The 14462-nt window shown below is 43.7% G+C and overlaps 1 protein-coding gene across 7 annotated transcripts in view; it reads right to left on the reverse strand.

Annotated features, from left to right (window-relative positions):
* HECTD4 (HECT domain E3 ubiquitin protein ligase 4) overlaps positions 1-14462 on the reverse strand; it is a 156770-nt gene that overhangs the window by 45596 nt on the left and 96712 nt on the right. For all 7 annotated transcript variants that reach the window (XM_037052132.1, XM_037052130.1, XM_037052131.1 and 4 more), the window contains exons 35-44: positions 13384-13537; positions 12203-12483; positions 11804-11993; positions 10534-10615; positions 9299-9501; positions 7686-7821; positions 6304-6486; positions 5665-5829; positions 5127-5296; positions 4095-4210 (exon numbers count right to left, since the gene is read on the reverse strand). In XM_037052132.1, coding sequence (XP_036908027.1) covers positions 4095-4210; positions 5127-5296; positions 5665-5829; positions 6304-6486; positions 7686-7821; positions 9299-9501; positions 10534-10615; positions 11804-11993; positions 12203-12483; positions 13384-13537 — 1680 coding nt within the window. The remainder of the gene's footprint in view (positions 1-4094; positions 4211-5126; positions 5297-5664; positions 5830-6303; positions 6487-7685; positions 7822-9298; positions 9502-10533; positions 10616-11803; positions 11994-12202; positions 12484-13383; positions 13538-14462) is intronic.

Consider the following 14462-nt stretch of genomic DNA (forward strand, 5'->3'; position numbering starts at 1 on the left):
TCCATGGAGCCCGTTGTAAACTAGTCAACAAAGAGCCCAGCTATTTTTAATAAGCACTTTGTAATAGTTTTGGTTAAAATGACTTAAAAATTATTCTGAGAGACCTTAAACTGGATGATACAATGAACTATTTGCAACTAGGTCCTCATAATCCAGCAGTCACAAGTGTCACGGAGACAGTCCGTGCAGACAGGTGATCACACCGAGTCAGAAGGGAGCAGGGCCTGCCTGGCAGGGCGGAGGCACATCTTCCACAAGGGGGACTTAATAGAGGGACTGACAGACTGGCGTGAGAGTAAAAAGCTCCTGTACTTGGCATTCGAGAAAGCCATGAGAAATTGCGCTTTGGTCACAGTAACGAGTAACTGCCACAACCGGCTGTAAGCTCATTCTGACCTAGAAGTGACAACTTCACAGCAGTAACCAGGCTCGGGAGAGCCAGCCCCTCGGTGACGGCTCCACACCCCTGACAACCACTACTCACACTGGGGCTGCGGGAAAGCAGCTGATGACAGTGGGACAAGACGAGGTGTAGGGAGAACAAGTTCAAAGAGTGATGCAGATTATCTAAACTCAAGAGAGAAAGCACCTGACTTCAGGAGCTGGTGGTGGGCACAGGCGGAAAGGAATACATTTCAGGAGCATTTCAAAGCAAGAATCAGATATGGCTACTGTTTGGTGTGTAAGGACATCATACTCAACTCAGTGTCTGAGGGTCAACTGAAACAAAAGTCGGAGAGGAGAGCTGGCTCCAGAGTCAGCAGTGACTATGGTTTTAACATTGGTGTGTTCAGGAGCGGGGGTCCTGCTAAGAGGAACGGCTGCTGGGCCAGGTCCCGGGGAAGGACAGCACGGGGAAGGCGGACACAAAAGGGGGTCAGGGCAGGAGTCAGAGCACTGCTCCTTCAGGTGACACTTGAGTGGCACAGCTGTCCCAGGTCCTCCGCAACTTACAGTTGTGACTTTTGGGTAGAGCTTGGACAGCATTTTAAACACACTTCCCAGGATTCTTAATGAAGTTTCAACTGGGGCTGCGGGAAAGCAGCTGATGACAGTGGGACAAGACGAGGTGTAGGGAGAACAAGTTCAAAGAGCGATGCAGATTGTCTAAACTCAAGAGAGAAAGCACCTGACTTCAGGAGCTGGTGGTGGGCACAAGCGGAAAGGAATACATTTCAGGAGCATTTCAAAGCAAGAATCAGATATGGCTACTGATTGGTGTAAGGACATCATACTCAACTCAGTGTCTGAGGGTCACCTGAAACAAAAGTCGGAGAGGAGAGCTGGCTCCAGAGTCAGCAGTGACTATGGTTTTAACATTGGTGTGTTCAGGAGCGGGGGTCCTGCTAAGAGGAACGGCTGCTGGGCCAGATCCCGGGGAAGGACAGCACGGGGAAGGCGGACACAGAAGGGGGTCAGGGCAGGAGTCAGAGCACTGCTCCTTCAGGTGACACTTGAGTGGCACAGCTGTCCCAGGTCCTCCGCAACTTACAGTTGTGACTTTTGGGTAGAGCTTGGACAGCATTTTAAACACACTTCCCAGGATTCTTAATGAAGTTTCAAAGTTTGAGGAAAAACCTCCGGCTTGAGGAATGAGTGTATATAGGAAAGAAGGAAGAGGAAAAAGCCGAACCTGAGAGATTCTGGCTTCTGTAAGCATACAAAATAAAACTGAGAACTTTTTTGGTTTCTATAAGCCTTTTCTTCAGTTTCAAAATCTGTTTTCTACGCTATTTCAACCAAGGGATCAGGTTGCTTTCTCAGGACTGTTTCTTCATGGGAAAAGCTCTGCAGCGCTATCTTCCTGGATCGGCTGGAATTAGATACTCTTCCTCGGACCGGAGACGCTGTACAATTTGTACAATTACAATGGCCAAATCTGCCACTTAATTTATCCCTGATGAAGTAAAATAGAAGGAATTCATTGAACTTTTTCATTTTCGAGACTCGATATGTCATTGCCTACAAATTTTATAATATTTTCATGTGTGAAATAAAAAAATTAATGTACCAAAAATAAAAATCAAAGAACTTCCCCCTCTGCCCCCCAGCCTGAATCTTCTTTACCGAACACCACGAACACCACTTCTCCTGAGCACAGCCTACGACTCCGTCGGCTCAGAACCCACGGCTGCGAGGTAACCCAGATACTGGGGGAGAAGGGACTGTGTCTTTATAAGTGAACGACTGAGGACTGGGCACCTTTATAGTTTATGGCATAGGACACTATTTCAGAATATAATCTGATGTACATAAACTTATAGTCATCTCTTTTGTAGCAAGTGGTAAGTACTTCCCACACGTTTCTTTCCAACCCTTTGCTACCACGAAGCTCTTTTCTAGTAGAGAAAAGGGCTCGGCGGGTTATTACTAAAAGCATTTGAGATCACTGCTCGAAATTATTATGGTTTCTAGCTTGTATACTATGTACCAAAGTTAACTTCCCAGATTAAGACCTCTTTATTTCATAGAATGCAAAGAAGAGGCTATTCAGAAAGAGTCCTATGGAAAAGCAAGTGATTAATCCAGCACATTATATGTTTGATAAAATCATTCAAAAATGTCTTACATGCAACCTGGACCAAGAATATTAAAAAGCAGAGGCAGAGAACTAAGAACCTATCACAAGTGTCACGCTAAATTACAGGCAAAAATTTAGTTGCAAGTAATTCACCTGAGAAGTCTAGCAAACTCATTTTCTTCTGTTCTATTTCTCACTCTTAGGGCCTCCCTGAGTTTTAACAATAGTCCCTGGTTCACTATGCTTATTAGAGGGAGGAGATTTGAGAAGTGAAACAGATACAGAACAGAGACAAATTAAAGAGCAAAAACAAACCTACAGAAATCACTACAATGTGAAAAAGGACAACAATTTAAGGGCAGAAACAAGATTAGAGTTACTCAAAAAGCAGATGAAATCAGGAATTGTAAATAAAATGAATAAAAATGAGTAAAAAGGAATAAACTAAAACTAGTAAGGGAGTTTAAGATTCATTTCTTTCTTACAGTTTATGAAAATGCGGGTACTAGAACACTGGAGGAATGCTAATCTAATTGTGAACAATTTCACATTCAGTCCAATTATATCCTTGGGGACAAAGCATGAATTTTCACTTGAAAACATCCAGCCAACTATCAATTTACAAGAAATTTGAAGACAAAAGGACATATTAAATGACACCATAGGGATACAATCGACAAAATCCAGACTGTGGGAAACCTTTCAACAAATAATTCATGGGGAAAAAAGAGACACTGAGGGAAATCTATATTTTAAAAGAAATTTAAAAGATATAGTAGTGAATTACAGTGCATAAACTTTACTTGGATCCTGATTACATCAATGAATGTAAAAACAAGTATGACTTATTGAGAGAATTAGAAAGCTGAACACTAGTGAGGTATTTTAATAATATTAAAGAATTACTGTTAATTTTTTCAATGTGATCATGGCATAGTGGTTATTTTTTTAAAAAAGAGTACTTGTTTTTTAGAGACATACGCTAAAATATTTATGGATAAAATACTGTCCAAAAATTGGCTTAGAAACGATCAGGAGGGAAAGCGCAGGGGAACCGGGGTGGACTCTGAGTGACAACAGCGGACGCCCGGCGATGGAAGCACGAGGGTTCGTTGTATTGCTCTCCCTATTCGTGCCCCTGTTCAAACGTTTTCAGAATCACACACACAGGTCGATGTTAGTGTGCACTCCTGACTTTGGATTCATATGGAGCCAATCACAACAGTCAGAAAGCACCTGCAGCCCTAAGGACCATTCACAGATAGTTCTAATAGGGGAATAAAGGCAATGAATCAATATGAATGGAGGAGAAAAACCATTCTGACGTGGTCCTGAAGTTCAGCTGAAAAATGCTGACTTCCTACTTGGTGTGTACTGAAAGCTTTCCGTTTCCATTTCTCGACCTGGATGGAAATGAGCCGTAGTAAGTGCTGCCCACAGAGCTCAGCTGTTTGGTTGGGTGTGTATACGAGTGTGCACGAGTGCATACGAGAACTATTTATGTTCCACTACCCAGCTGCAACGGGCTCACAAAACTCAGTAAGACACGGTCCTTTCCACGACGGGTACTCACCAGCACTGCACTCCTGGGCTACTAGGTTAAGAACTTCAACAGCTGCGGGGCACTGTTGTATGAATTCTTCACAAAATAAGCTGTCTTCTAAAAGCTGGGCCATGACCAGGCATGCTCTTAATGTTAAAAGATTTACAATATTTCAAAGTCATCAATGTTCATTCTCTAAAAAGTCAACTGTGAAAAACATTTCAATCAATTTTGTCCCCTAATTTACAACAAGGTTCAAACTCCCCCTTCCTCTTACTATCTCCTGAGCTGGGCTGGTTTGGGAATGCATAAATAACTTCTCTTTTCCCACACAGTAACTGCTGATACTGCACAGACCATCAGAAAAGGGAAAAGTGATTGTCACTTCCACTAAATGGAGAGACACACAGTGCCGGGTGAGAAGTCAGCACCATCTCTTAAACGCTTTTCCTCCACGGGCAAGATCAGCGTTCTGGAACTAAGAGGAATCTAAATGCTTGGAATACCTGTATTTTTCTGATTCTTACCCAATTCAAAATACATGTGAGAGCTTTCTGAGAAGTCTCATTATCAAAGGCAAAGTTTCTGTTGTTTAACGGTAAATAAATGTATTTACAGGAAAAGACTGCTTTTCTTTCCAACACCAACACCTGTGAGTATTCCCTGCTCTCTCGTTATCAACTTGGGCAGTGATGGACCAGATACATAGTAAGGTAGCCTGAACCATTTTTAAAAGGCAAAGAACAAAGTTCTTTTACCAAAGCAAACAAGTGAAGCCTTCTGTATGCATTCCACATATCACATTTTAATTACTTATTTCATAGAACAGCTAAACTTTATTTCAAAGTGCAGAAATTAGGGGACTGTGACAAAAGTTGCATAAATTGGGAAATGCAACAAAACCGGAGTGAATGTGCACAAGAAAATGGTGCCAGTTACTCGAGTAGCCATGAACTTCATGCTGTGGACCCCTCAAGCCCGTAGGACAGGGCCCGCCAAGGACCCCTGCCTGTGTAGCCTGCACCACCTGGGCACATTAGGGGATCTTCGGAGAGTGCTCACCTCGTCCTTATTTCAGCCAGGAGCCGAACGACTGCCATCACAGGAGCTGACCCATCTCCTGTTGCAGGAAGTGAGGTATGAATAGAGAGACTTCCCTCCTGAGGAAGCAACATGGACTGGACTGCCTGTACTACCTTCTCAGTAATGGACAGTTTATGAAGAGGCAATGCCTGATGGTGGGGGGAGGGGCACGGCAAAAAGTTAAATTCAAGTAGTTAGTTTATAAGAAATGAGGGTGTTATTACCTGGAGTTAATTCTTACAATATTGTTAAAAAACTGCCATACAGAAAATTACAAACTAGACCAAAATAATTACAGATATAACAATATAATATTTCTAACCAAAGACTTGAATTTTGTCATTGAGATAAGAATTATCACATAAATGTGACTATTAAATAATTATTACCAATATATAAATGTACATCACAACTAAAATTTAAGACAACCAAATGCTTTTGCACTGTGCATATTATTCATTACAGTACAGTTACCATTTGCAGAGACATTTTATAATGCATTTAAAAATCACCTTACCTCTGATCTTGGAACACAAAGTCTAGACAACGGAATAGTCAGTGTGTCTGATGCTTGCGAAGTCTTTCTACAGTCTACAGGTGGGAATCTGACTGTCGCTATACCTTCCTGTTCGTTGATAGAAGCCACTACTCCGATGCTTCCTGATATTCCTCTCCCTACAACCTAGAGACACAGATGCATCAGCACCTACCGGCTCTCACAGTAGAAGCAACTCTGTGTAACGAGCGGGAACAGTACATTCACAGCTGTCACTGCGGGCATCACACTAACAGTTTATTAAAACACAGATACTAACTCCTGAACATGAGCTAACAACAGGTCCTACAACCTTATGCCACGGTGATGGCAGTATGATTTAATCTCAAAACTTTCGATTCTAAAACGCTGCCAATATTAATGATGCCACAAGACACAAGTATTACAGTTAATAACATATAGCACTGTTCTAATATTTAAATAGTCTGCAACACAGTGTAGATTAGAACGCATGAGTTTCTCAGATTCCTGATTTAGCTTGAAGGACCAAGGATTTCTGTCCAACTAGGTGGACGATACTTGTCTTACAGATGGTCAGGTTAAACAGTGGGTATGTATATATAGAGAAAAGCAATGTTTGGGGAAATGGTGGCTGGTTACCTGAACCTCGGACCCTATCTTGATCGTTTCTTTGAAGCCCCCAAGTGCACACAGTGCAGCAACGGCCTGGCGGGCAATTCTCTGAAGTTTGGCGAGTTTTCTGCCACTACTACTTCCGTTTTCCAGAATGCTTTCGGCATATTTCCCCAATTGTGGAATGTACATCAGCGCACGAGACAGAACCTAAATAAAAGAAGCAGCCCATGTAGGAGGAGTTGGAGTTTTGGTCATTTTGATACTAAGGGTGATGAGTGTCCACAACAGTGACTGGGGCCCAGGTACTGAAAGAACTGTGGATACAGAAGGTTTGAAATAACTATTAGGTACGACCACTGACATTCCTGCTATATTTGCCTTAGGAAATTAGACAGAACTGGAAACACACAACCTCAAGATACTGGAGAATCAAAACTGTGTTACTAAAATCCCTAAAATAAAGCAAGACCTGATCTGATGGGAAACCACTCCAGCACACTGCCGACATCTCGACACCTAATTACCTTCGGGACAGATATACAGAGTTCGCTAGGAGAAGGACTATGGGAACGGGAACTTGGTTACAGATCTCGAGCTTTCAAGAGACTGGACGATTACACAGAATGATGAATTCCTGACAAGCACTCAGGAAGTGTAAATCACACAGGGCCCTCCGTAGGGCTTAGCAAGTATTTTTAATGAGTCCAGTAACCAAGGCTGCATGATTTCCTAACGTCGGTGCCACGGGAACACAAGCAAGAAGGAGAAACGAAGGTGCCATTCTTTCCCTGAGAATTCTGTCTTGTCTTCTGCAAGATTAGGATTGTCAGTGACAGGAGATGTATGCGAACAGAGTTGAAACTAGTAAATCAAAGCAAATTTCAGGGGAGAAACAGGTAATAACTAGCCAATTTTGGAAGTCTTACTTTACTAAAAATGCCCCTTACTAGGTATGATTCAAAAAGAACTCCAGCCCTGACCTGTGGACTGAGTGGTGGCCTGTGAACCGAAAGGCCATGGGTTCAATTCCCAGTCAGGGCACATGGGCTGTAGGCCAAGTCCTCAGTCGGGGGTGTGAGAGAGGCAACTGACTGCTGTTTCTTTCACTCGTCGACATTTTTCTCCCTCCCTCCTCCCCCTCTCTCTAAAAATAAATTTAAAAATCTTAAAAAAAAAAGGAACTCTAACTTGGCCCTGGCCAGGCAGCTCAGTTGGTTAGAGCGTCGACCTGACACACCAAAGTTGCAAGTTTGATCTCCAGTCAGGCCACATACAAGAAGCATAAATGAATGAAACAACACACTGATGTTTCTCTTTTTCTTTCTCTCTCTAAAAAAATCACTTGGGGAAAAAAAAAGTCTAACGTCCTTCTTGCTTCCTCAGTTAAGCAACAACACCATACTAACCTTTTCTGCTGTTGTGGTCCATATCTGAGCAGCATTTGATTCGGGTGCCATTAATAAGCTGTGCAACAAGGCAATCACTTCAGCGGCCATGCTGTTTGCCACGTGGCCGCTGATGAAAGGTCGGACGGGGTCGGTCCTGCGTGTGTCAACAGGGAAGACTGTCAGTGCCCGGTGCCATGGTTAAGAATGTATAGCAGCCCTGACCGGGAAGCTCAGCTGGTGAGACTGTAGTCCCGACACATCGGGATTGTGTGTTTGGTTCCCAGTTAGGACACATATGAAGGGAGACACCCCCAAAACCCGGAATTTATAAAAAATTGTGTATTCTTACATGTTTATACTTCAGTCACTTTCAAAGTACTCTCCATCTGATGCAATAAACCCATCAAGATGTTTTTCCCACTGCTCAAAACAATTTTTGAACTTGTCGATTTTGATGCCTTTCAGTGCTTCTGCCATTTTTTGTCTCACCTCTTCTACACTGACAAAACGTTTCTTTTGAGGACTTTTTTCATCCAGGGAAACAAAAAAGTCACTCAGGGTGAAATCTGGTGAACAGGGAGGGTGGAGCATGGGAGTCATACCATTCTGGTCAAAAACTGCTGAACACTCAGCCCGGTGTGGGCAGGTGTGCTTGTAAACCAACCTTCATGAAATGGGCAGATGTGCTGAAAGAACCTTCCAAAAAATTCACTGAAGCCGAACACAGCCTCTCACAACAATGCCAGCTGATAACTGATACAGGTGAGTTTCTAGGACTCTCCCCTGGCAGGGAAAGCCTGTACTACAAGGGGGCCACCTTCCAGAAGATAATTCTGGGTTTTTTTTTTTTGGTTGCCTTTCATAGAAGAATCAGTCAATGAATGCACAAATAAGTGGAACAACAAATCAATGTCTTTTTTTCTCTCTCTCCCCCTTTTTCTCTCTAAAATCAACAAATAAAAATTTTTTAAAAGAATGTAAAGAAGTAGCTTTTAGTGTTGGCCCCAGATGAAAACATTTTCTATTCATATCAGAAAAAGCAGATTTCATTGCCTGAGAGAAGGAGAAGCTAAGTTGTCATTAGGAAGAAACCCCCTCCCTCCCAGTCTTTCTGGTTAACTAAAGAGCCCTCCGAAATAGGGGACCTCAAACTCTGGATTGAGTGGGCCATCAGTGTCGGGAAAAGACATGACGCTGGGTCTGCCCCTGGCTCGCAAGCACAGAACACCTGGCACAAACTTCCCAGAGGCAACACTCACGCAGCCTTTCCTCTCCTGGAAAGAAGTTTGTGTGGATAGTTGGAATGGTGGGGAGTATCCATGGAAGAAGTCAAGGAAGCAGGACCCGAGTTCACTGATACCCCCTGCCTCCCCTCCAAAAAACAAAAATGAACTGTAGCTGGTGATTCTGGTAGTGGCCTTTCTCAGAAAAACAACCCTTTGTCTACAGGTTGTCTTCTCAGCCAGGCGAGCCTCCCTATTCATTCATTACAACCTCGGAGGGGCATTTGAAGTCCTCAGTCCCTATTCTAGCAGGTCAAGTAGGTGATATAAAATTAAAACCCTAAAAACATCCATCAAAAGTAAATCTGAGGGGAGTAGGGACAGGTTCTACCCTGCGGAAGGTTTTACCTGGCAAGCTCAGAGTTCCTCTCTCGGCAGATGGAAGTCTGGGCGGTTTTCTTCTTGTCGCCTGTGGACAAGCCACTCACAGTCTCTGGGCTGACCGACTCCACTGGGGGCCCCACGCTGACGATGAGGCCTGACTGTGCCCACTTGGTTGCTTTCCGCAGAGCAGCTGCAGCCTCTTCCGTGATCACTTCACAACAGCCGCCCTGGGGGTCAGTGTGAAGACACTCTTGATATTCACATCACTCTTCTCATCTCTATTCTTTGTAAAACCTGCTTCCCCAACTACCAGAGCAATCCAGGCTCATTATTAAAAATTCAGACATTCAAATATTGTATGTGGGAGGTGAAGTTCCCCAAAACATCCCATGTCCTCACCTAGACACAGACAATTGTTCGTCTTCTCGATTTTTTCTCTGCAAATTCTGAGTTACATAATCACGGGTCACTCTACACACAGAATTTTTCCATTTATTTCTATCAGTTATCAAAAATATCATGAATGTATTCCTATGCTGGCATAGTTATCTGACTTTAATTTCTTATACCTGTACAGTATGTCATTATACGAACATTTAACATTTTTTACAATTACAAGAACTGATTTTTAAGATTTATAAAAATCATTATAATTCACATATAACGATTTCTGTAAGCAATCACCTAGTTATGTGCGCACAGATTCCATGTTTTTTACAGGGAGGACCGTGTGCAGCACGGCTGTCTCCGGAGTGTGAGAGCGCCTTGTCGCCCTCACTTGGAGGAGGATGGGCACTTGCGACCTTTCTCACCCGTCTGCCAGGTGAAAAATGACATGCTACTGTTGTTTTCGTTCCCTTCCTTCATTTATATATTGTGTAATTTGCGGATCTGGGCATATTTTTGTATTTTGATAGGCTATTTGTCTTTATTTCTTATTATCTATTATTATTCTTTTAACCACCTTTCACCTATTATCAATTTTAAAGTATTTTAGGCTGTAAAACTTTGATCAGAGCAGATAAAAACTTTCTAGGCCGAAATCAAGAGTTCTCTTCTACTTGTTAACATTAATGACAGGTTGACTTTGACTACTTCTCTTGAAAATGTCCTCAGTTAAACTACTGACTTCAATTTGCCACCCTGCTTCTTTGTGGGAACTTGAATTAATTAAAACAAAGTCTTATGAAACCTGAAGCACGGCAAGTGTGCTGTCATTGTGAGCCTCGTCAGAGCAGTTTTCTCCGTTTCAGGGTTACCTTGGTCATGTCTCGATCCATCTTCACGACTTTCTCCATGTTGGCACCGGTACCAAGTCGGAAGGGCCGTCCTTCGGAGCTACTGCAAAGGGAAGGCAGAGGGAGGCAGCGCTCAGGCAGGGCCACAGTTGGGGGTGGTGGCCGGGAGGCAGCCCAGCAATGGTCAGGCTACCATTATGGGTTTTTAAAATTCAAAGGAAGACTCAATTTTTCCAAAAGGAAAATGATTTATTATTGCTTAATTATAGCACTTTAAGGAATCAAAGCGGCTGATTTTAGAGTAGAAAGATAATTAAAAGCCTATGTGAAAATGATGTACAAACTAAAGAGCTGAACAAAATCGAGAGTCTGAACCTATAATCAAGGGAAGGCAGGGCACATACGAGGCACTGAGGGAGTGATCTAAATCCCAAAGCGCTGGGACTGCAACGGGAGCATGGAGCTGATGCCTTGGTGTAAATGATTAGATTCTCCTTTCTAACAATTCAGCTTCCTGTGCCCCCAAAATTATACTGTGACGTTTTGCAATGCTCAAGAACATCTCAGCGATTTCTTCTTTTAAGCACTGACGTGCTCTGACCCTGCTTAGTTTACGCCAGCAGCCCGTTAGTGTTTTCGGTTGCCATGATGGCAGACAAGGGACCCAATTATGAAGATGACACCATCACCCAAGCATCCATTTGGAGAGAGGACTCTTCCGTCTGAGGCAGAAACACCTGCTCCGCGCTCCCTTGTGGTCGCGGCAGGCCTTCCCGCTGTCCTGGATCTCACTAACAGGCCCCCACAGGCTGTGATCACTGGGTAATAACGATGTACTGCTACTTTCTTGTTAAGCGGTCATACCATTCCTACTTCAATGAATTAAAGCTTTAAAAAAGTGCCTCTTATTTCTCCACCCCAGTCAATGGCATCCTTAAATTTACCGATGGTTGAAGGATGCCAATAATATTGCATTATTCCTTCTCAAAGCCCAAGTCACACTGCAAACTCTCCACGAACACAAACAATATATTCTCAACAGGGTTTTGCTCGCCGTTGAGTTTGGAGAGATGGTGCTGAGCTGTGGTTAAGTTGCGCGTAGAGGGGCCTGTGTCTGCATTTCAGCTCAGCCTGTTTCTCTTGGACAAGAGCAGGGATGCCAGTGATAATGATTACATCTCAGATTTGCTAAGAGGGCTCAGACAGCTGATGCATGTTAAGGGGCTTAGCATGTAAGGGCCTGCGACATGGTTAGTGCTTGATGACATATAGCTATCACAGTCACTGTCACCTTAGTAATGGTTGGAGAACTTCATGTGATGACTGGTCCTCCCGCTTGTGGATGAAGATGGAGAGCTTGCCATCCACTGCTTCACTCTCTTCTCCAGGATCTTTATCTCCTTTTAAGGAATTCTTGGGACTAGTTTTGGTCAATGTGGTATCCGGTTCAGAAGCGGTTGGAGAAAGAACTGTCTGACATCCTTCGAGCAAACAGAAAAATCGTAATGACGTTTTTGCAGGGACAACACTGGTTTGGAGTCTCTCTTCCGCCCTCTCCCCTGCTCTGTCCCTTCTCTGTCTCTTTTATCACAGATGTACACAGCTGCCATTGTGGACAAGTGAGAGCTCAGTCTGACCGTCCACAGAAGTGGGTACCTTAGTGCCATTTTCCCATCCAAAAGCCACTCACCTGGGACCACGTAATCTGCCAGCTTTGCTAAGAGCAATGAGGCAATCTTGGATGCTGGGTCACTGGGATCCTCCTGTTCACTGTTCAGGGAGGGAACAGAATAGCTCCAGGGTGGGAGCTCCACGTTCCCACAATCCTCTACACTCATCAGTGGGAGCGCTGCCCGGCACAGTTGGAGGATGATGAGGACCAGCTTTGGAGACGGGCGTTGGTCAAGCAGCAGGGAGAGGAGTTTGGACACACATGCCGGCTGGCTTAGGATGGCTTTGCCGATGTGACTCCTGGGAAAGAAGGAAGCAAAGGGACACAATGTTGGCAATGCTGGCCTACAGAAATTCAAAAGCAGGAGGTCCCTAAACGAGGTGAGACCAACAGATGACTTCAGATTTCATGAGGAACACAAGGATTTGGCACCATGCTTTTACGAAGAAGAATTAAGAGTTTGGGGTGGGTTTTTTGTAATTATTTGATGAAAGCTCATAATTGACCAATAATACTTAAGAAAGATTTTTTAATATTTTCTAGGCCCTGATGTTTACTTAAATGAGATCCCATAGTTCAGCGTGATTCACAGAGCACCAAGACGTAGAAGCCTGCTCTAGGGGCTTACGGTTTAGTCTCTCATTCCTTTTTAAGGAGTACTTTGAGACCAAGGGTCTCACCAGTCTGGGACCTGACACAGCTGAGCCTGTCGCATTGCACTAAAGAGAAAGCAGAGTCCAGCAGAAGCCAAAGAACCAGCAGTCCCTGTGGACGCGCTTCTGTGGGCCTTGTGGCTCACACATGGCAGTGGCAAACCTCCACAGAGGTCTTCTTCTAAAGATACTGCATGAGAAAGAGTTCTTCATGGGTTCTGACTGATTATTCTTCAGTCTTGCTAAATGAAGGTCACGGTTTTTTGGTTATTGAATGCAAATGCATAAACTTGAAAGTCTAGCAGATGTTACCAGAAAGTATTAAAGCAAATGATAGTATTTTATAATCATTTAAACAATCCTCACATTTTCAAACTACATACTATGTTTCAATGACTTTATTCTCTACTGTTTTTCTTGAGGCAGGAGCATGACAGAACAGCCTAGTAATTTAGATGGTTCTAAAGACAAAGACCACCCGAAGGAACCCCAGTCACTCCGGAGGAAAGCCAGCTGCTCCCGGGGCTCCGGCTGGGCCTGCCATACCTCGAGAGATCATTGAGGAGGCTGAGCACGTCCTGCAGAGCATCGTTCCCAGCGGCCTGGTTCCCACAGCACTCAGTCGCTCGGGCAAGATGGTTAGTGAGAAGGCTGGACACCTGACGGGCCAGACCTGAGTGCACGGCCTCCGTGGAGCCGCCTTCAGAGGTAAAGACAGGAAAAGGCTGGTGAAACCCCAGGAAGCCATGGCGAGCCTGCAGCTGTGGCAAGTGCTCCCTCTCGGCCTCCCTGTGTTCAAGCCCCCCCGAACTGCCTGCCCCTGCCTGATCCCTCGCACAGCTGTCTGCAGAAACCTCTGTGCCCCACAGCACTTTGCATTCACCTTAGTTATGCCATTGATTACCCCATAATTATGTGTTCATTGGTCTACTTCCCCCATTGGACTGTGTCTCTCAAGAGGAGGAACGATGCCTTATTCATCTTACGCCTGGCTCTCAAGACAACAGAATGTATGATGATGAATAAGCATAAATAAACAAGCTATATACACAGCTGGGATATTATGAAGTAATTATCCTTCAAGTTTATTTTTTAAATCAGATTGGCAACTAATTTCAAAAATAATTTGAAAAATGCACCTTGAAAGTGCAACTGAAAGATCATTTCATAAAATATTTGTTTGGAGACTGTTAGCAGTGTCCACAAGAAAGAAAAAAATATCTTCCTGATTTCCTGGGGTTGCTGTGCTTCATCAGGGTGGTTACCGTCCCCCCACCAGAGCTGTACAGTGACATAATTAACGAGTAAAAATGGTGTGTGTTCAGATTGTACAATGGGACTTTTTAAAAAGGTGTGCAACCCAATTATTTAATATACCTGTATATTGTGAACGATTCCCACAATCGAGTTAACACATCCATCATTTCACAGTTATCTTTCTTGTGTGAGTGGTGAGAACACTTAAGATTTACTTTCTTAGCAACTCTCAAGGATACAATAAAGTATTAACTGTCATGTGTCACATTAGATCCCCAGATCTTATAACTGAAAGTTTGTCCCTTTGGCCACATCTCCCCATTTTTTCTTCTCCTAGCCCTTGGTAAACACCATTCTATTCTCTGTTT

The sequence above is a fragment of the Sturnira hondurensis genome, unplaced genomic scaffold (genome assembly GCF_014824575.4).
Source record: "Sturnira hondurensis isolate 20B ecotype Veracruz unplaced genomic scaffold, ASM1482457v3 Scaffold0007406, whole genome shotgun sequence".
In the NCBI taxonomy this organism is placed as follows: Eukaryota; Metazoa; Chordata; class Mammalia; order Chiroptera; family Phyllostomidae; genus Sturnira; species Sturnira hondurensis.